Source organism: Furipterus horrens, unplaced genomic scaffold (genome assembly GCF_987537825.1).
Source record: "Furipterus horrens unplaced genomic scaffold, mFurHor1.1.pri manual_scaffold_4, whole genome shotgun sequence".
Lineage (NCBI taxonomy): Eukaryota > Metazoa > Chordata > Mammalia > Chiroptera > Furipteridae > Furipterus > Furipterus horrens.
The window spans coordinates 28,348,092-28,369,815 of record NW_028327174.1 but is presented as its reverse complement, the minus strand read 5'-3'; the positions used below and the strand labels follow the sequence as shown (position 1 = coordinate 28,369,815).

The 21,724-nt window shown below is 34.4% G+C and overlaps 1 protein-coding gene across 3 annotated transcripts in view; it reads left to right on the top strand.

Annotated features, from left to right (window-relative positions):
- EPS8 (EGFR pathway substrate 8, signaling adaptor) overlaps window positions 1-21,724 on the top strand; it is a 162,577-nt gene that overhangs the window by 94,227 nt on the left and 46,626 nt on the right. For all 3 annotated transcript variants that reach the window (XM_090272888.1, XM_090272886.1, XM_090272887.1), the window contains 6 exons: window positions 1,558-1,634; window positions 10,354-10,421; window positions 11,524-11,685; window positions 16,080-16,229; window positions 18,773-18,855; window positions 19,538-19,674. In XM_090272888.1, coding sequence (XP_090129014.1) covers window positions 1,589-1,634; window positions 10,354-10,421; window positions 11,524-11,685; window positions 16,080-16,229; window positions 18,773-18,855; window positions 19,538-19,674 — 646 coding nt within the window. In that variant the 5' untranslated portion in view covers window positions 1,558-1,588. The remainder of the gene's footprint in view (window positions 1-1,557; window positions 1,635-10,353; window positions 10,422-11,523; window positions 11,686-16,079; window positions 16,230-18,772; window positions 18,856-19,537; window positions 19,675-21,724) is intronic.

The following is a 21,724-nucleotide window of genomic DNA, read 5'->3' as shown; positions in this document are numbered from 1 at the left end:
AGGAGAGTTGAATGTCATAAGGACATTTTATAAAAATATTAGCCATTGTGTAAAACACAAAAAGATTAGGCACACAAATAAAACAATTCGTGTGGCTCCAGGTATAGCTTGAAATCACCACCCTGACTTAAGTGGCCATTGCCTTACATATTGTGGTTAATATTGTTACTTTTTATTGGCAGTTGTAGTATATAGTTTGCTCTTCATTTTTCAAAACAAGGTTATTCACATTGTAAAGCATTATGCTTCCCTTTTTCTTTTTGCAAAGATTATTGCAAATCTCTTTAGTGTTGATCAGTAAGAAAGACCCTGTAAAGGGTGGGAAGGGGTATGTCAGGTACTTTCTTTCCTTGTCCATCAGTTATTCAAGCCAGTAAGTGTGGCCACACTCTTGATTTTTTCCTTTTTCTTACAACAAGTATTCATTTAATTATGAATTTATAACTTCTTCTATTAAAGAAGTCTTGTTTCTATCCCTTTCTTCTATTCCTTCTATTCTAGCCCTATTTATGGCCATTATCTCCTACCCGAATTTTCACAGCATCTTTCTGTCTGGTCACCTTGCCATTAGTTTCCGGAATGTCTTCTTTAAAAAAATTCTAGATGGTGTCACTTCCTTGTTTAAACATATTTACCGTAGCTAAAGAATAAAAATTTAATGATTAAACCCTCTATTTGCCTTCTCTACTTCTTGAGTCATTCATCTGACTAGGCACATCACATGACATGCATCTTCTTTCAGACTTGGGCCAAGTCCAGGGGCTTTGTCCTCACTTAATTCTCCACTTATCTGAAGAACTTCTTTCCTTTCTTTAGACTCTGCTTAAATGTCAACTTGGCTGTAAATTCTTGGGTATGCTGATAAAAAGTTAGCCCTTCTTTGAACCTACATGTTATAGCTATTAGTTTTACACAGATACCACATTCTGCTGTAACTGTTTTCCTTGTTTTAACAGTACCCTGTTTCCCTAACCACCCCATACCACTTATTCTTCTGCTCGAGGATGTAATAAATGTTTACTGAATAAATGAAAATTAAAAATTTAGATAATATGTTTACCTCTCTTAATGTATTAGGAACAGGAGGCTAGAAATAAGGTAAAGCTGATCAAATATAATGATAAAGTGTTATTTTGGCTAACAGCATTTAATTATTTGTGAAAATAGTGAATATTCCATTACAGCTTGAGTCATGAAGAGCTTTTTATAATCAGATCACTGCTCTGAACTCGAGTTAGTATGGCAAGCTTAAACTCTTCTAAGATGCTTTCAACCTTGGTACATCTTCTTGGTTACAGTTCTAACTTGGCATCTGAGAGGAGGCTATGATTTGCACCAGCCTCAGGCCTCGTTTGGGTAGTGTGGTTTATATTTTATTTCCTGACCACTCACCAAAACACGATCTGTCTCATTCTGGCAAATCTAGTTAGCATAAATTCAAGATGTTTCTTTAAAGCATATAGTGATTGTGGTATATTGCAATTTTTATTTGCAGTTCTGAATTATTTCTCACTTACTTTGGACTCTAACCCAGCACAATGACTATTTTTATTACAGTGGCTACGGATCATCATCTGCCTTTTCCCAGATGGACAGAGAACAAAGTTCAAAAACAAGTGCAAAGGCCCTTTATGGTATGTTTATTTACTTGCAAGTATAATTCTTTTTCTAACCACTTTTTATTTTATTTTTTTTAAATTTTCAGATTAATCATTTGAACCCATGCTTTCTTCTGTGTTCTTTGCAATAAGTAGTGATAGGTAAGAATTATTTTTAGAAGAGTTTTTACACAAACTACCAAAGCTATGACCTATGCTTGCTGGCATATTAGAACTACAGATGAAATGCATTTCAGTGCCTTCTGAGGAGTCTTTTGCATGACACCAATGCCTTAGATGGTTTTTCCCACCTAGTTACTTATGATAGGCTTGTTGAGCTTCATGCCTGATCCAGTGGATTGTGGGATGACAGTTGACAGAACTTCTTCCTTCTAGTTCTTGAACTTTTTGGTAGTGTTATGATATGACCAATAGCATTTATATAATTTCATTCTGCACTGTAACACAAGCAAGCTTTCTCCCCGATTCTTCTATAATCTGCATTGGGTTCAAATTTATTTCTGTCATTTATTAGCTGAGTGATCTTGGGCAAGTTATTTTGCCTGTCTCTACCTCATTTTTGCTTCTCTGTATAATGGGGCCACCTCATTTTTTTTGATATGAGAATTAAGTGAGTCACTATATGTAAAATGCTTAAAACGGTGCCCGACTAGTAGGAAGCATTATATATTTGCTATTATTAGTATTGACATTATTATTATTATTATTATTATTATTATTATTATTATTATTATTATCTGGGAACCAGCAGTATTTTCTGCCTTGGCTGTGGTAAGAATGAAAAATTCTAAGGTTTTAAAATTCTTTTTCTGCCTATCTATTCAGTGACTATTCATTAGGACTCAAATTATACATTGGGAAAATGGATTTTATATTGTCCATGGATACATTTTCTTCTGGCCTTGTCATATACCTGATTTGTCCTGGTTTCAGTTTTGTTGAGTACTATATTGTGGCATTCTGACTATGGTGCAGTTGTTGTGAATTATAGATCTAGAGAGTGTATTCATCAAATACTTATTTTGTGATTAATTGTGCTTAAAACAGTGCCAGTGATAGATGGTCCCTGACTTGTAGTCTAGAGAGTGGCTTTAAGAAACGGGGAAAGGAATTTATTTTTTGGTAAAAATAAAGTATTTAACTTCTTCAATCTCTCATTTCTAGAGAAATATTTCTTTTAAGTGATTTTGTGTGCTAGTCCTTGATCATCATAACATCTAATTCTATGTTCTTTCATTCATTTTAAACCTGAATAAGGGATGATCATTGCTTGTACACCATTTTGGTGAGGAGGTAGACTAGTAAATATATTGTCATAATGAAGAGCTGAATAAGCCTGATGGCAGTGTGCATAAGGTGCACTGGGGTGGTCAAGCCCTTCTACATGGGCCAGGGAGGAGGTAGTCAGGTAGGAGAATTGAGCCTTGCAGTCAACCCTGAAAGTTAAGTAGTATTCTCCAGGCATTTTGGTGTAGTGGCTCATGTGTAATTTATGCTCAGTAAATACTTGTAGAATGAATATAATGAATTAGTGAACTACAAATAGTTTGGTGTTAACTGGAGTGTACAAGGTGGTGCACTGGGAAATAAGATTGGAAAAATAAACATGGTCCATATTAGGAAGAATCATACTAACGAAGTGGACATTGATTACAGGGAATGATCTGCCATTGAGGTATTTTAATCAGGGAAGTAATAGGTCACATTGGTTTAGGGTCTCTTTAGTAACAGTATTAAGGGTAATTTGGTGCATATGGATAGAAACAAGTGAATCAGTCATCTATATAAGAGCCCCAAGACTTGTGTTAAGCAGAAGAGTATTAATCTTCTCACAAATGACACAGCCCCAAAGGTTTGTTTTCAGAGAGTTAAGAAAGGAATAAGGGATAAAGAAGTAGGACTACCTGCAAATTTTAATGTTATTGGCAGCAACTTCATAAAATCATAGATTCAAGGATTGAAAATCTTTAGCTTTTAAGCAATAAATTTTTATTTTCTCCTTTTTACATAAAAAGTAAGCTGAGGCCCCTTATTAACAGGAGGTGATTTCTCAAAGTCACGTGACTTTAAAAATCTTGGTTGTAAGAAATGATGGTTAATTTTATGTCACATTATAAAAATGAACAAAGTATAGGTAAAACAGAGGATATAAAGAGAGGGATAGAAAGAGGCAAAATCAAGAAGCATTTATAAGGAAGAAAGAGGACTCAGCAATTTATTGGGCTTACAAGTAAGAGGGTTTTTAAGTTCCTGGAAGTTGCAGATAATGTTTCCTTCCCTTTGTATGTAATACCTACCACTCCCTCTGAACATACTGTACACAAATGTCCACACACACACACACATGCCTTTTCTCTAACAGACTCTCAGTAAATGCCTATGGAATGAATGGATAAAAAAAAAAAATGATGGCAATAGTAAAACGTATGCATGCCTTGAACAAAGCTTTGCAATAAACAAATTCTAGCTGAAATTTTAACTACATTTAGTTAACTTTGGGAGTGGTTAGCCTCCTAGCCTGCATAGCTCTAGCTTCTGTAACAAGAAAGGATATGGAGAGATTTGTAATGTATTGTTTCACACATTGTATTGTCACAGTGTATTCATGTTCTTTAAAATTTCTCCTTTCAGAATTATTAAACTAGTTGAATAAATCTTTCAAGAATTAATAGCCTTCATGGATGGTATATTATCTTCTTTGGAACATGAGTTTTAGAATAATGGCCTCAGTTTTTTACACACTGACCACAGGCTAGATACTGTATCAAGAGTTTCATGAGAACACTTTTCAAAACTGATACCATAATGTCAGTGACATGATCAGGGAGGGAGCATGGGTACTGGAGGCCGAGTGATCTATAGCTGAGTCATAGCATGCTACCAAAGGCTGCCATTTTGAACAAATGATTTAACCTATGGGCCCCAGTTTCCTCACCTGTAAAATAGAGAACAATAATAATGATATTGTGATAAGATTATATAAGAAAATACAAGTAATGAGTATCGTGGCAATGGGGATAGGTATAGGAGAGTCACTTTTAGTCCTGGGTCCTCAGATTAATGAAGGCCCTCAAATTGAACATTTTAGTACAACTAAATGATTACAATGATACTTTGATAGGATCAAGAGGTCATCTTCATGATATATTTCTAAGTTTATGTTCCACTAATTATTTTTATAAACCTATAAGTGTATATTTAATAACACAATTAGGACAATAAATTTGCTTTCTTTGAATGTGTATTAATTTAATTCATTCAAGAGAAAGTTAAAATATGCTACGGTTTTAGTAACCATATTTTATCATTTCTTCATTATGATACAAAAAAATTCAAAGCCAGCAAGTGAGCGGCTCTATATCACTGGAGTCTCTGACAACATAGGGACTTTCTGCTTAGGAAGATAAATATTCAGTTTTTTCTTATCCACTTATGATGATAACATAACATTTGGCTACTGTTATTTGGGAATTACAAATTTTATATATATATTTTTCCAGCTAGCTTGTTTTTCAAAGTCTTTAAGCACTTACACTTAAAAAATTGTGTTAAAGGGAAATACTTGTAAATTGTAGTAAACATTCCTTCTCATCAGGCTGTGTACCCTGTAATCTCTTGTTAATGACTCATAGGGTCATAGGTGTGCACACTATCAGGTGTACTGTGATGTGCTCAAAGGCTATATTCCTTACCTTTACACTAAATTCAGAATCTTTTCACTTTTGAATATTTGGGTCTGCTTCTTCCATGTGAATGGATTCCAAGCTTATCACTTTTCCCTGTTGTTAACTTGCCTGCTTCTGGCATTGCTTCTGATTTGCAGGGCTGAGAAAGTAGATAGAAACTCCTTTTAGTAAATAGATTTCTGAGTGAAGAATTCAGTTCTTCTTGTTAGAGCCTATTCATTAATACGTGCAGCTTTTAATGTATAGACATTGTGACATGTCTGTCTGTCATTCAGAGGATTTATCTAAGTACAGATCCTTTGGTGTGTTCTGAATAGTGGAACTTCCTGCAAAAGTAACTTCCCTTTAGATTAGATCTTGCTGAATTTGGAATATGACTATTTACCATAAATAATCAGCTGTTTAAAGTCATACTCATCCTGTCTCCAGGAAAACTCAAGTCTCACAGAACTACCAATTAATACTGCTTTGTTGTCATTACCACCATTTATAGTAACTTTGAGATTTGTATTTTTGGGAACCCCAGTAATAATGGATAAATATGATGTACACTCTCAAGTCTCACTTAGCCTTAAGTTGGAAATTTTTTGTGATGTTAACAAGTAGGAAACTATATTGTGTTTTTCCTGCTTTTCTTGTTTCTTCTCAGGGAGCTACTGATAGAATTGAGTATAAGTAACCTATAAACTGCACAATTTCTATGATTGACTTAACAAAATTTCCCTGTATTTTAACACAGTGTTTGATTCACGTTTTTCAGAGTAAAATTCCTGAATATACCACTTTTACTAACAGATATCTACTACATATATTTTTCTTTCTGTACCCATCTTCCTCTCCTTCTCCTGATCTTGGTTTACAGATAAGTGTGTTAATTGTCGAAATCGAAACCCAAGCAATTTCTTACACTTTGAAATGGCACTGAAGAGTTGAAACTCATTTCCCTTTTCTCTGTTCTTATTTTTTGCAAAATATATTTTACTTATTTTACATGGAAAAACATTTAATTATATTTTAAAACAGTTTTTTTTTTACTCTTTATTATTTATTATCAGGAAGTTGGGCAGTGGTAGTTACAGTTCAGCTTCACAGAGTGTGCCAGAGCACGTGACCCTAAAGAATAATTTGGCAATTTTCCCACTTTATCTGAAAATTTTGAAGTTTCTTTTTCTCCTCATGGGATAAGTTATTTTAACAGTTTGTTGAATTGGCAAGTAAAATTCTTATATGATGTAATTTTGTAAAATTGACCTTGTTAGTTTTTAACAGCAGTATCTTGGTTCAGATACTGTTTGTCAAACTGTGATTATAGTTGCCTATATAATGAGAGCTTGTCAGTACTACTCAGTACTTGTAATGGATTCCCAGTAAGCGCCACTCCTTTATGGAAATGATACACTAAGATGGTGGAAAGGAATTCTCCTTCACTGGTGGTTGAACGTTTCCAATGTAAAATAATATGAGCTTAGTCCCTTGTCTTATTTAAACAAATACGTAGCAGCTGCTTTTATGTTAATTTTTCTCTTCTTAGTTGCCAAATCCTTACTTATTAAGCAATTCTTTGGTTTCTTTTTTTTTTTAAAGAGAAAAATATGTAAAATAAAAATTTTCTGAATATTTGCTGTTTCAAATCTTGCTATAGCTATACAGGCAAAAGGGAATTAAGTTGAAATACTGAGACCTGCATATTGTTATAGTTATCATTATACTAATTGAAAAGTTAAATGAAACCTATTTTTTTACTAAGACTTTATTTTTAGAGCAGTTTTAGGTTCATGGAAAACTTGAGGGGAAGGTACAGAGATCTCCCATATTCCCCACATGCATATAAATAGCATCCTCCATTTCAAATTGTACCAGAGTAGTACCATTTTTACAGTTGATGAACCTATATTGATATATATCATCATCACCCAAAATCCATTGAAAACTAAATTAATGTTCCTTATCTGGAAGTTGAATATCAATTTTTGTTGCAGTATATCAATTTAATAATGTTAAAATGATATGTAAAGAATTTTTATCCTTGGTTACTTAATTCACCTAATTTCATGTCTTTAGGTTTAAATATTGTTTCTGGTCCATTGGATAGAATCTATTAGGATAAATAGTGAAACACAGCTAGTAGTACTGTACAATCAATTAAAGTTTGTTCCTGGTTTTAATTGACTGAGAGAGGCAGAGAGACAGAGACTGAGACTTGCTCTTATATTGGGAGTTGAGCAGCTTATAATACTAGGAACCCAAAACTCTAGTGCCAGGTTCATTCAGTTATTTAATATACTACTTGATTATGATTTACACTATTAATTTGGAGAGAAAACTTTTCAATTTAAAGAGATAAGATATAGTAGATGAATTGGCTTTAGCACAGATTCTGAAGTAGTGATTTTCAACCTTGGCTACACATAAAAATCGCCTGGGAGCCTTTATAAATCCCAGTGCTGGGACTGCACCCCAGACCAATGACATTAGAGCCACTAGACAGTGGGAACTTGGCAGTATTTTTAAAAGTTTTCCTAATATGAAGCCAGGGCTGAGAGTTTTCGTTGGAAAAAACAGATGATTTACATCATTAGGAGCTTTATCTTGAGTATCATCAAGACCTTATTTAGGATTTTCACACTGTTTTAAGGTTTTTGGTGAGATATTCAGCTTAGGAGCATAATTATATTTACAGCTGTACTTGAGAGTATATGTGATTCTCATAAAAAGGAAATATACTATAGTTGCCTTTTAAAAGCCTTCTTTCAAAATTTCCTCTTAAAAATTTCATATTAACCTTCACTTATTCTATGACTTAAATCACTGGAGCTACATATTTAGTTATAAATCCATTTTACACCATTTATATATTTTAGGATAGTTTTCTCACAAGACATACTTTTTATTTATTGTATAACATCAGAGAGAAAGCAGTTTTTGAATTCCTAAAATGGATTCTTAATTTGGAATATTGGAAACGACACCATATTTTCTAGACAATCAGAGTGTTCAGGTAACATCATACTATTTACAATAGATAGTCAGTGTTTTCTAGTTCTGTAAAGGTTGTTTCTGTGGGATCGAGAGACTATGTGTTAGGTAATTTGGGGGAACAAGTTCTTACTACTTCATAATGAGAACATTTGATTATAAAAAAATAGTATTTTTGACGTTCAACTGTTTGCCTGTGACTTATCTGAAAGACTCAGTCACACATTTGAACATCCTAGGGCTGCCATATCATAACTGGATACCATGGTGACAATTGGCATTTCTTTTGCTGTCCTCCAGTCACACCAAAGGAAATGGAACTACCTTCATGTTCTGAGTCTGCCATAGAGAGTTGTCTTAGATGATGAGCCAAGTGATTCTGAAATAGTGATTATTTCTAAAAGTACTTTTGTTAGATATGTCCTTGAGTTACATATTATAGTTCAAAACTCATAATGATTTCCCCAACAATATTATCTATTTGTTAATAGCTCACATTGATTAACCCTTAACTAATAATAACTTTAAAATCATACTTGTTCACTTTGTAAAATATGTAGAACACACTCACGTAGGTAAAAGTTTATGTTTTGTCATATTGGAACAGAACATTTAAGGTGAAAACAGATCTTTCTTTTTGATCGCATTATTTTGGTAGGAACAGATGGATCATACTTCTTCAGGTCATCATCCAAACAAAAAAAGAAAGGTAGCAAAACTGAATTTTTATAGTGTGTGTGCTTTCATTAAGTAACTTTAATGCTGCAAAACAAAAATAGAATATACTGGGATAATACCCAAATGTTGTAATATAGGGCATATGGATATTTTCATCTCACTTTTAAGGTGAATAGAAATGAAAAGATAATTACTTTTCTATGCATTATTAGACAAAAATGTATTGAAGTTCTTAAATAATTCCATGAGTTACCATTTTGAGTCTGTATACATCCTTTATATTTTTGTACTTGATTTGCTTTTATGTTTGGCAGAACTGTCAACTTCTGCTATAGGAAGGGCTATAGGTTTCTATCTTAAGTGAAAGAAATGTTTATATTTCAAAGAAAATTGGTTATTAGGAAAGCTAAGGAGTGTGTGTGTGTGTGTGTGTGTGTGTGTGTGTGTAGTGAATTTTAGTACTGGAGGGATCTTGTTTAACCCTTTTATTTAACAGTAAGGGTGCTGAGGCCCAGAAGCCTCCTACTTAGTGACAGAGCCAAGGCTAAAATCACAAATCCTCTGGTTCCCACTTAGAGATTTTTGTTTTGTTTATGTTTTTTTAATCATACCATTCTGCTTTAAAAGAAATAGGCAACTCTGAATTTACAGATAAGCAACTTGCTTGTTTAGAAAGTAACAAGTGCAAAATATTGCCTCCACATGTTTTGTATTTTATTTTGGTTTTGCAGCATTTTACAAGAGGGTCTGTTTTTGCTTTTAAAATAGTTTGGTGCAGTTACTCTCTACCTAACTTCCTTATTTTTTCTAACAGTTTATATCTACAAGTCTGAGTATCACTTTTGTTTGTTCTGTAGATGATTGTTAAAATTTCATGGCAATCAGTATGATTGAGTCATGTTTTGAATATTCTCTAACACTCCATAGTTTGGATATCATGAAAGGAGATGTTTCTTGCAGTGCCTATTATTTTAATAGTCTAACTCATATAATACAGTATCTATGACAGTATTTATAATTCTGTTTTGTTCTCAGTGTACTAAAAGATGAAATTTACAAACCAGTTTTTATCCTTTTTCTAAATAGTAGATCCCTGATTAATAAAACAGTTAGACAAAATACCATTTTTCTTACAATCTTAATAACGTTGTTAACCTCTGGGATTGTGAAAATTTATATTAGGTCAAATTGTTCATGCACTTTATTAAAGCTTTCTTGTAGCTTTTTCAATTAATGTGAATAATGAGTGTTTTCAGAGATATGACACAATGGTGACTTGTCAACTACTGTATTTATATGTGAGATAGACTAGTTTAGAGATGGCCACATGACACTGACATATGAACTTCAGCCTGTTGGTGGGAAAATAATGTCTTTGTAAACTTCTCTTTCAGAACAAAGGAAGAACTATGCACGTGACAGTATCAGCAGTGTATCAGATATATCCCAATACCGTGTTGAAGTAAGATGCTTTGATGTTTGTTAAAATTTAGAATGAATCTTGAAGGGTTCATTTACTACCAGTAAAAATTGTGTTTTATTTCATTTCTATGAGGTATTCCATATTGTTTCTTTTCTGTTTTATATTTCACATATGAGTGAAATCATACTGCTTTTGTCCTCTTCTGGCTGATTTATTTCACTGAGCCTAATACCCTCAAGGTCCATACATGCTGTCACAATGGCAGTATTTCATCTCTTTTTTTAAGACAGAGTAGTATTGGATTGTCTCTGTGTGTACGTGTATACATACACACACACATATACACACATATATGTGTATATATTACAGCTTTATCCATTCATCTCTCCAGGGACATAGGTTGTTTCCATATTTTGGCTATTGTAAATAATGCTTCAGTAAACATAGGGGTACATGTATCTTTTTTAATTAGTGTTTTCATATCTTCAGATAAACACACAGAAGTGGAACAGAACAGCTGGATCATATGGTAGTTCTAGTTTTAATTTTTTGAAGAACCTCCATGCTGTTTTACATAATGGCTACACATTTTATAATCCTACCAATCGTGTCCAAGGGGGAGAGTAATTTTTAAATTGCTCTTATTTTCAGTTTTCTACCTATTTCAAGTTTATTTAATTAAGTGGTTTTAGTAGAGTGAAAAGTTTGACATACATACTAGAGTTGCTGCCGCTACTCTGAATTACCTGTATAGTTTTCAAGCTGCCATGTAGAATACCTGCTACTATACAGCATTCAAATAATGGCAATGGAGTAAAATTGTGTGTGTAGGGGGGTGATTTTAAGAGACTGTTATTTAAACTGTTTAGAGTTTGTTTTTATGACATGTTTATGTAGTTTAAAATCATTCAGTATTAGACAGATTTAGTTATTTTATGAGTCAAGGCATCATTTCCTATATTCAACAAAACCTGCTTAACTTTATTATCTCAGTAAAATAACCATGAAGTTCTAGAGTAATCTTTTTGTCCCTCACCTCTTTGCTAGTTGACTTCAATTAGGTTAACTTTGCTCTCTTTTGAAAATGTGTACTAAGAGACTGTGTATGTTACAAATATTTTTTCTTTTTGCCAATCATAAGCACTTGACTACCTTTGTTCTGGATCGGAAAGATGCTATGATAACTATTGATGATGGAATAAGGAAGCTGAAATTGCTTGATGCCAAGGGCAAAGTGTGGACTCAAGATATGATTCTTCAAGTGGATGACAGAGCCGTGAGCCTGATTGATTTAGAATCAAAGGCAAGTTTATAAAATTTATCCTATTTTAAGAAAGGTCCACAAATATGTTTACAGATTGTTCGCAAATGTGTGAAAGTTTGATCTAATAGAATATTTCTGACAATGACTTAAAAAATACTTTATACACCCCAATAGATTAAGAATTGGAAACACACACACACAATGCAACCACACCAAATATATTGCAGACTGAATTTGCCATGCGGGTTGCTTATTTGTGGCTCCTGTTGGGAATTGAAAAAAGATGAAAACAGATGTTCTTGACATTAAATTTCCTTCACATTAGTGGGAAAGCTAAGAAAACATACAGATAATTATAATAATTATAACAAAAGAGAAGAGAGTGTTCTGAAAGTAGAAAGCTTTGGTCATATATTTGGGGAAGGTGTCAGGAAAGTAGTGACCTTGAAGAATTATTCTGTTGTGTTTTTTTTAAAAGAGGAAGAACAGGAGGCTTATATATGCATAAAGCCCCAAAAGATCTTGTTGAACTACTATGTTGATCTGATTTTAGAGTGGTATCCTAAAATGTAGGGGATTTTTTGCCACATTCTCAATGACAGGGGCGATGAGATCAGCTGTTTTCCAAAACTAACTGCAAATGCAAATATCACCATAATGGAATGAATCAGTGAAATATAAGAATAGACCTGAAATTTTAATTGAAATTTATTAAATATTATGATTATTAAAATTTGGGGGACTCAAATTTTAAAAATTTGACATTGTGAGTCCAGAACTTTAATTTCTCTGATCTCTTTTCTCTGATCTCTTAGCTATGGGATGGCTTATTTAGTCACCCTGACCACATGTGTGAAGTAGTAAATGAAATATTTGTTTTCAGCTGGAACATTTAGTAATATCATTCATCTTCTTGTATCCAGCAGAATTTAATTTCGGAAAATGTTTTTAGTTACATTTTATACAAGGAACTTAGGGCAAGTCTTTAAAAAGCCTCTATCTTCAATATATGTATAGCAATCATTTAAATCGTTTTTGTTTAATTTTTAATTAAATTTTAAAACATTCTTACAAAAATTATAATTTTAAAGTTTTATCAGTGAGAATAAAATTCAATTTGGGAAACTTATTTTTAACATTCTCCTCTTGTTTATACTTATATTCTTAAAAAAAAATTTTAATCCTCACCTGAGAATATATTTTATTGATTTAAGGGAGAGAGGAAGGGAGGGAGGGAGGGGAGAAGGGGAGAAGGAGAGGGAATGAGGGAGAGAAAGAGAGACAGAGAGAGACACAGAGAGAGAGAAACATCAACTGGCAGCTTCCTGTATGAGCCCCGACTGGGTATCCAACCTGCAGCCCCTTGCTGGATGGGAGGATGCTCTAACCAACAGAGCCACCTGGCTAGGGCTGTACTTAAATTCTTTATTTTGGATTTTTTACTCTGGGAAATGTTGATGTGGCAAAATTTGCATTCCTATTTTAATTTATCCTCATAAACTATGAAAAAATTTCAAGACAAGACAATCTTCTGCTTAAAAGGTTTAAGGCTTCCTGGAATTAGGTAACCTGATAGTTTGTTTTATACAGTCCTTCAAGATTAATTTTGTTCATGTTTTAACTACTTATGCAATGAGCAATTCTATTAAGATTAGATAGGCTATGGTGCATTGTCTCTTCTCCACTTGGCACCAAGACTCCCCCACCTAAGGCTGAGAATCAAGCTTTTCAGAATCCCCTTTGCTGTATGGTTTTGGTTAGAGTTTCAACAAATGATTTGCATGAAATGTGTGTGGAGAAAGGAAGTGAAGTGGAAACCATGGTCTTGAGAAGTTGTGATGTTAAGATACAGTAGCTTTGCAGACTGCTTTATGAGCTCTTGCGTCGTGGTCATGGTGGCAGTGATTTCTCAAACTTGCCTGCAAGCTACAGCTTCTCCATACTCCAGCACCTCAGGCTGACATCAGTAACTACCTGTTCCCTGTCTCTTGGCTTCATCCTTCCAGGCCTTCACTCCCCAGCAACACTAATTGGAAGCCCTAATTCCTACATTACACTCCTTATTTCCATAATTCTTCTTATAGTGACTCTCATTTTCTGATCAAACTCAGACCGATACAGCTTTATTCTAATCTCTGTTAATAAACTTTGTATTATTATTTATCAAGAGAAGGAAAACTCTGACTCCAAAAAACCTCTGCTGCCTTGCGGCATACCTCTTCAGGGGAAAGGCTAAGGGAGTAAACCCTGACAGAAAATCCGGAGCCGGAGTCCCTAAGGCGGTTTGACGTTGTAGTCAACACCGGCAACTCCTGCGGCGCGCCTGAACCCAAGCTGTATCGACTCCGTCTTTCCCTTGGATCCTTCAGCTGCGAAGAGAGGGGGGCTCTGCTGCATGGGCAACAGCAGACCCTCCATATTACCCTGCCCAGGCTCTGTAGCTTCAGCGTCATCACAAGATGTCGATTCAACACGGGAGGAGACAGATACCATGTCACTCCCGAGTCGGACTGCACAGCCATTCTCGGCGGTGCAGAGACTCTTAAGAAGCTACACCATCGTCTCTCGAGACGGACGGCTGCCGACGGATTATTTATCAAAAGATACTGTATATACATTATGTATGCAAAACCAGAGACGGAGGCATACATTTTTTTTAACCATGAATGATGAGATGGAAGACGTGAGGAAAAAATACACAGTACTAAATAAAATAAGGCCCCAGTGGGGCATAATACTTTATGACATAGATTAATTAAATGCTAAGCCGAACTACATGCCAGTAAATGAGGGAATTGGGATGAAAGGATTGTGTGTGTATTAACTTCGCATCAGCTCCACAGGAGATACCTTTATTTTTTACACATACACTGGCAGGTAAGATGTTGAAGCGTTTAAAAGAGGACTTTTCTGAGCCCTGTCATCTAATAACATTTGAGCTCCTAAGATAAAGAAAATAACGATTATAATCACATTAGAGTGTTCTGATAGGAGCTGGGTTAAATTTGCCCTTTCGTGTTATCCACTGTAGGAGAGCAACTGAGTGCTTCTCTGCTCCTCATAGTTTCATGTAATTATGGAGAAAAGATATTATTTAATTTATTTAGGAAAGAAAGAAAATTTATTCTCTCTCTTGTGCGGCTTAGAAATTATATTTTATTTATTTTTAGTTTATTTTTATTGAATTTATTGGGGTGACATGGCTAATAAAGTTATATACATCATCTCTACAATGTATTGTGTGTTCATCACGCCAAGCCCAGTTTCCTTCCATCACCATTTATCCCCGCTTTACCCTCTCCTATCCCCCCCACCCCCCTTTCTCTCTCGTAATCACCATACTGTTGTCTGTCTGTGAGGTGTTTTGTTTTGCTTAACCCCTTCACCTTTCTCATCCAGTACCTCCCCCAGGCCCCCTTCCCTCTGACAGCTGTTTTCATGGGAACTGCACTTCTTGTTCCACCTTTGCTTGATCTCAGGGATTAGGATTTAGAAAAAAATCTATGAGTATCCATAATAAAAGCTGCTTTTTATGTTCCATTTATCAGGGATATTGTATTTTATGTACCTAAAAAAATCATAATGTCTCCCATCAATTACCTCATGACACTGCTCACAAGTTGTGCAAAGCCATCACTGTGAGGATAAGCACCTTGAATGTCTCATTAAGTGAAGAATTGTACTTGTGAGCAGAACGTCCATTTGTTTTAAGTAGTGCTGTTAATTATTTATAATCTGTTATTTGTATGCTTCTTTATAGGTTACAGAGTATTCACTTTTATACCACGAAATATTAATACCTTAATCATTTTGAAGAATGTATTTCTGATAGAGATCCTTCTGACCCTGTTGTTTTACATTTTTTGGCTGGCTTCTATCTATATAATGAATTTTTGCATTTGAGAGATTCACTGAAACAGAAAATGTACTAATGATATATTATTCTTAGCCTAACATTTGTTCATGTGTATGTATGTATGTATGTACATATGTATGTATGTATGCATATTTGTATTCTTGACTATTCAGTGTTCACGTTAAAAACATCTGACATTACATAGTCAGACAGAAAAGAACACCATGTGAGATAGTGAGTAATTTTGAACAGAGCCCTCAGTTTACTTTTTGCTATTAAAGGTATCATCTCTACCTTATAATCTGAGGAAATCAGTAATGCTAAGTTCAACATTCTGTTTATTAAGAACATACATTTTTCTCTGCTAAATTTCTCCAGTTTTGTTGCTCTTTCTCCCACCCACCATCTAGCCCCGCCTTGTACCTGCTCATCCTCCATATCTACAAGTGTTTACTAATATTCATTGTCAGTATGGTTTGTGCACTTTAAAAATTATTTGTACAATGCCTAGAGCTCTTTGTGGAATAGATTTTATATATTCAATAAAAATAAGGCACATTGTGCTTTTACTTTATAGAATGAACTGGAGAATTTTCCTTTAAATACAATCCAGCACTGCCAAGCTGTGATGCACTCCTGTAACTATGATTCCATTCTTGCCCTGGTGTGCAAAGAGCCAACTCAGAACAAGCCAGATCTGCATCTTTTCCAGTGTGATGAGATTAAGGTAAAAGAATAATGGACTTTCTTTCCCTGCAAGCAGATGTTCTGGCAGCTTTTGAATTATTTACCTCAGTCATATGGCTAGTAGGTACTAGATTTTTAGTTTCTTGCAATTTTGTAAGGAAAACAAATCCTTTAGTGTCTTCCTTAGGGTTTCCAGGCCAACTAAATAAAGAGGAGATAGAATGATATTAAAAAATAAGATGCACTCTATTTATTTAAAAAAGTGTAGATAATAAATTATTCACTGAATGACTTGGAATTATAATTAAAAATTGATTCTATAGAAATCATGTTTCATGTGCAATAAATCACACAATATTATTTTATTTTACACCAGTCATAAAGCATGGGTTATTGCAATGAAGCACTTAGACATTTTCCAGGATATTGATTTAAATTCACCATTTTAATTATGTCACTTGAATAATTGCTCAAAATTTGTTATGCCTAAATGATAATGCGAAAATAGTTGAGCATAGTTGCCAGTAATATGCTATATCCTGAGGCTTTGTATTTAAAAGTACACTATAAATTTTCAAGCAATTATAATTTGTGATGCTCTATTGGACATTAGAAGTTACCTTCAACCTTGAATATTTTTATTTCGAATTGATTTCTCTAAAGGGAAATCATTTTGGATTGAGTTGATTAGTACTTTATCAAAGCAGTGATATATCACCGTATAGTATAAAATATATAGGTAGTTTTTACCTCATAAAAAAAATGATGGGAGATTAGCATAAAGTGTCACTTGATCTTTTCTGTATTTTTTTGATGCTAAAATATGATGAGATAAATTGGGTGAGTGTAAAAAGTGTATTTTATAATTTTATTCTTATGTCAATTTATGTCATAGATGACATCCTAAAAATCTTACTTGAAAAGAACTGTGGTATTTAGATAATTTGTCTGTGAAATGTTCCATCAGATTTTTGTTTAGTTCCTTTTGAAAGTTGTAAAGTATATTAAGAATTCTGCAAGGTTAGATTTAAATCAGTAAGAATTAAAATGAGTATTTTGTTCTGAAAATATAGTGAAAGTTAATTCAGACATTTAAAAAACAGAGGACATTTTAAATCTGGTGTTTTGCCTCATTGTTCCAAAAGCCCATCTGGAAACTGAGAGTTACTGTGCTTACTAAAGTTTCCGGGTCTCAGTTTCGAGAATAAAGGGCTTGCTTTATTTGATAGGGAAGGGTGGTATTGATGGGTTCAAGCCTGACTTACTGGATGTTGTTTTGTCTCATTAAAAGCTTAGGTACTACTTTGTAGCTATATACACTTACTCATTGGTGCCCTATTTCACATGTGAGACTTATTTTTTTCTAGCCCCATTGAAAATATAAAGTGAAGTCTGATATAGGTTCTTTTATATGGATCACCTTGCACTGTCACTTTATTATGGGACTTTTAAATGTTTCTGCCTACATTCATAGTAAAATTCTTCTTAGAAATAGCCCCCTATAGGAAGTTTAGGGTCTCTAGGCATCTTCAGTTTTAATCACCTGCATAACAGAAAGCCTTTAACATGATGGTTATAGAGTCTTCCTGAAACTGGGATGTTCTCATGGTAACCACACTGGAGTGGCTTGCATTAGCACTCTCATTTAACAAGCAGTGTGAGCTTGACCACACAAATCATGTCAGTATTCCTTACTTTACTTAATTATAAAAGAAGGAGAACAGATTAGATAATCTTTAAGTGTCCTTTCAGCTCTAAAATTTTATGATTACCTGTGCTTTGGTAAAAGAATATAAGAAATATATATATGAAAGATATATATAATTACAGAGAACAAGCAGGAACAAAAATTGGAGGTGACTACATCCCGGCAAGAATCTGATATGCAGTAATAATCATTGGCTGTACATAAAGTTCACAGTCAAACAAAATAAACCTCTTTGCTGCTGATCTCACATCAATTCCCAAGAAAACCGAATCCAGTTTTCTTGTTGGAAGAGTTGATTGTTTGGAGAATGATAATTTTTTACCTGAAATGACAAAATAAGTGGTTATCCAAAAAAGGGTACAGCCTAGTACCGGGTTCATCCCATGACTATAGTGACTTTGTCCTACACTAAGCGTTAACTGCTGGGACCAAGTGATTTGTTTCCTTGGGTGAGTGGGTGCCCAGCGGATCCTGAGGGTGAGAAACGGGGGGAATGCCACTCTACACACATGTGCTTCTAACTCCTTCATTTCTTCTCAGGAAACAATATTTACCTAGTTACATTTTCAGCATATGATTCTACTTTTTCATTTGCAAATCCTTTTTCTATTTGCCTTTATGTGAGAATAGCTATAACCTAAAGGAATCTAGATTAAACAATATTTTAAAATTCCTTCAGTTTTTAAATCTTGTCATTATAAAGTTCAGCATCAAAAAAAAGGAAGAGTATGTTTTGAAAGCAGATTAAAAAGAACACTGTTCTTTTGCATCAAGACAATCATAGATTCAGAGGGAACAATCCCTTTTTCTGTTTTAACCTACATATCAGGACAAGAAAATCTATAACCTCTGAGGTAACTTGTCTTTCATTGCAGGCAAACCTGATTGCTGAAGATGTTGAAAGTGCAATCAGCGACAGTAAAGGAGGGAAGCAGAAGAGGCGGCCTGAGGCCCTGAGGTAAAAACATACAAGAAATGAAGTGGGTAACTCATGGGCATGGACAGCAGTGTGGTGATTGCCAGGGGAGGAGGGGTCTAAGGGGATTAAATGGTAATGGGGAAAATAAACAAACAAATAAATAAGTAAATAAATAAGGGGTAGAATTGATTGGTTTTTAAGATTTTCTTCCCCTAAAGATTTATAAAAATGACTTTCAGTGAAGGTATAGTTCCTAGATTGCAACCTGTAATCTCAACTGATATGCCTCCCAGAATTGGCAGCGTGTGCACATGCCATCTCTCTCCACGTTTCTGCTCTTTCTCTGATGTGGCTTTGCCTCCTATGTTGTCATAGTCATGAGAGATGAGTGGCGTTTCAAGGGAAGGTGGCCTAAGGAATATAAATGGATATTAGGACTGTAGTTGGTTCACAGCCTTTCCAAATCACAGGAGACCCTGAAAAAGGTTAAACCTAGTTTTCAGCTGAATTTTAAAAAATTGAACCTAGTTTTAAGGAGAATTTCAAGTTTTTATACTTCTCATACATTCATAAACATATGTAATAATGAATAGTTAGGAAATCCTTTTTGTTCTACTCTTTAACATAGTTCTTCTTAGGGTTGGAGAACTAAGGCCATAAATTGAAAGGAATGATGTTATAGAAATAGAGGTGGTAAAAAAGTTGTTTTCATTGTTTTTAGGATGATTTCCAAAGCAGACCCTGGTATTCCACCTCCACCCCGAGCTCCTGCCCCTGTGCCCCCTGGGACTGTTACCCAGGTAGATGTAAGAAGTCGAGTGGCAGCCTGGTCTGCGTGGGCAGCTGACCAAGGGGACTGTGAGTATTTCTAGGAATTGATACTTAATGAACATTTACTTAAGGTGTGACAGTAATTCTTGCTTTCAAATTCTGATGCTAATTTCTGAGCTGACACTTGAGATTAGTTTTAAAATTTTAAATCTTAGGTAAAGGCAAGTTAAGCTTAAGCATTGTAAGATTATTATGTATGAGAGTTCAGGCCAATCATTTAATAAATACGGTGTTAGGATTATGGCCTTTTTAAAAAAAATGTAGTCAAATATGGGAAATTTGACTCAACTAACAATTAAAAGAATGGTAATAGAATATATACTGAACAAGAGACTATGAGGTTTTGTGAATTTAAGATTGTACTTCAAATTCTTCCCATTATTTTCTTACCACTGTTCTCTTTTGGACAAATTAGTTGTGGTTACGTGGAAAGGATGTTGGGACAGTGGTAGGACAGTGGAAGGGAGTAAAAGGCATCCTCCATCTGGCTAACCTTGTCAAATGGGTCCTTTGTATGTACTGTCTTTTTAGCTGGACGGTCTTTGTAAAAACAAATAATCATAAGCATAGAAGTGAGTGTAACTTTTATGAGTCTGAATATTTTACCATATATAAAACTTTTATGACTGGAAAATGCCTTAAAATATTTTATCCAATCTCTTCATTTTAAGGCCGAGTAGATTGTGATCTAGCAAGTTTGGATTTAATGAGGCTTGAGCCTCACTATTTTGCTACCTAGTTCAGTGAGATTTCCTTAACCACTTACCCTCTATAGAAAAAAGCATCATTCGTAGAGGATCTCTATCAGTATAGGTGGGTAGAACTTGATTGCCAAAGAGAGTGACATTGGATTGTACTTTGTGTCTGGTGAGTCAAAACTGGGCTCTGGAGCAAGACTGCAATCTACCTGTGTGACCTTGGACAGTTTATCTGCCTGTGCTTCAATGTTACTTATGGAAAATATAATGGGGATAACAACTCATGGGTTGTTGTGAATCTGTAAGCAAATAATGTCTATGTCTATAACAGTATCTAGTATGATATAGTAAGCATAATTTGTGGTGCGCTCTCTCTCCCCCTTTTTTTTTTTTTTTTTTTACCAAATTGAGATCATTTTACTTTCTGAAATGCTTTTCATTTAATTTAGATCTCTCATATCCTTAAAGTTATTTTCAGTGCTACCAAACAGATGAAAGAAAGAAATCTTTGAAACATCCCTTTTAAAAAATACAAAGTAACAATTAGTACTTATTTTAACTTTATACCAGTTTCTACTTTTTAGGAATTATATATATTTTTTAATTCATTTTTGTCTGTAAAATTTTGTATGTAAAAATATTTTATGGGTTCCTGGGCTCTCATTAGGTTTTGTCTAAAGTACTCTGTGCACCTCATCTGTGTAAGATAAGTTTTTCAGAACTAATTTACTACTAGGCCAAACAGAATACAGTACTTATCATGTGAGGTTCTGTTTGTATCCGAGCCAGTTTTTAGTTGGAAAGATCTCCAAAAGAAGTATCTTTCTGGCCCCTCTGAAGGCTTTGGCTGACTCAGGCTGAACAACTCCTTTGAATCCTTGAGGTAGCTCTGCCCCTGACCACCAAAACTAATCTCAGGAGAATAGTGACAGTGACAGTGGGTTGCTAGTCATGCACACTGATAAAATCCCAGAAATACCACTTCTCCCCCTTCCCTCAGCCTCCAGTCTCACCTCACCTATCTGGACTTCCTAATAGCTGTATTTCAAGTTCAACTTGCTGCTTTCAGTAGTGTGTACTATAGCCAAGATTGTAGCTGCTCACAGGTAAAATAGCAGTTAACTTGTAAGATTTCGTGCATATAAGTTCTAATTATCTTAAAATACTTATTAACTACTCATTAAGTTTCATTAAGACTTAGGGATTTCTTCTTTCCTTCAATTTTTTTTTTTTTGACAAATATTCCATTTATGGTGGAAGTTAGACCTAAAAGAGACATAGCAATGCAGAATTTGTAATATTTTTTGCAGTTCTCTATATCAAACATCATGAGTCATGATGATATATCAAGAATTGTATTTCCATTAGTGATGATACAT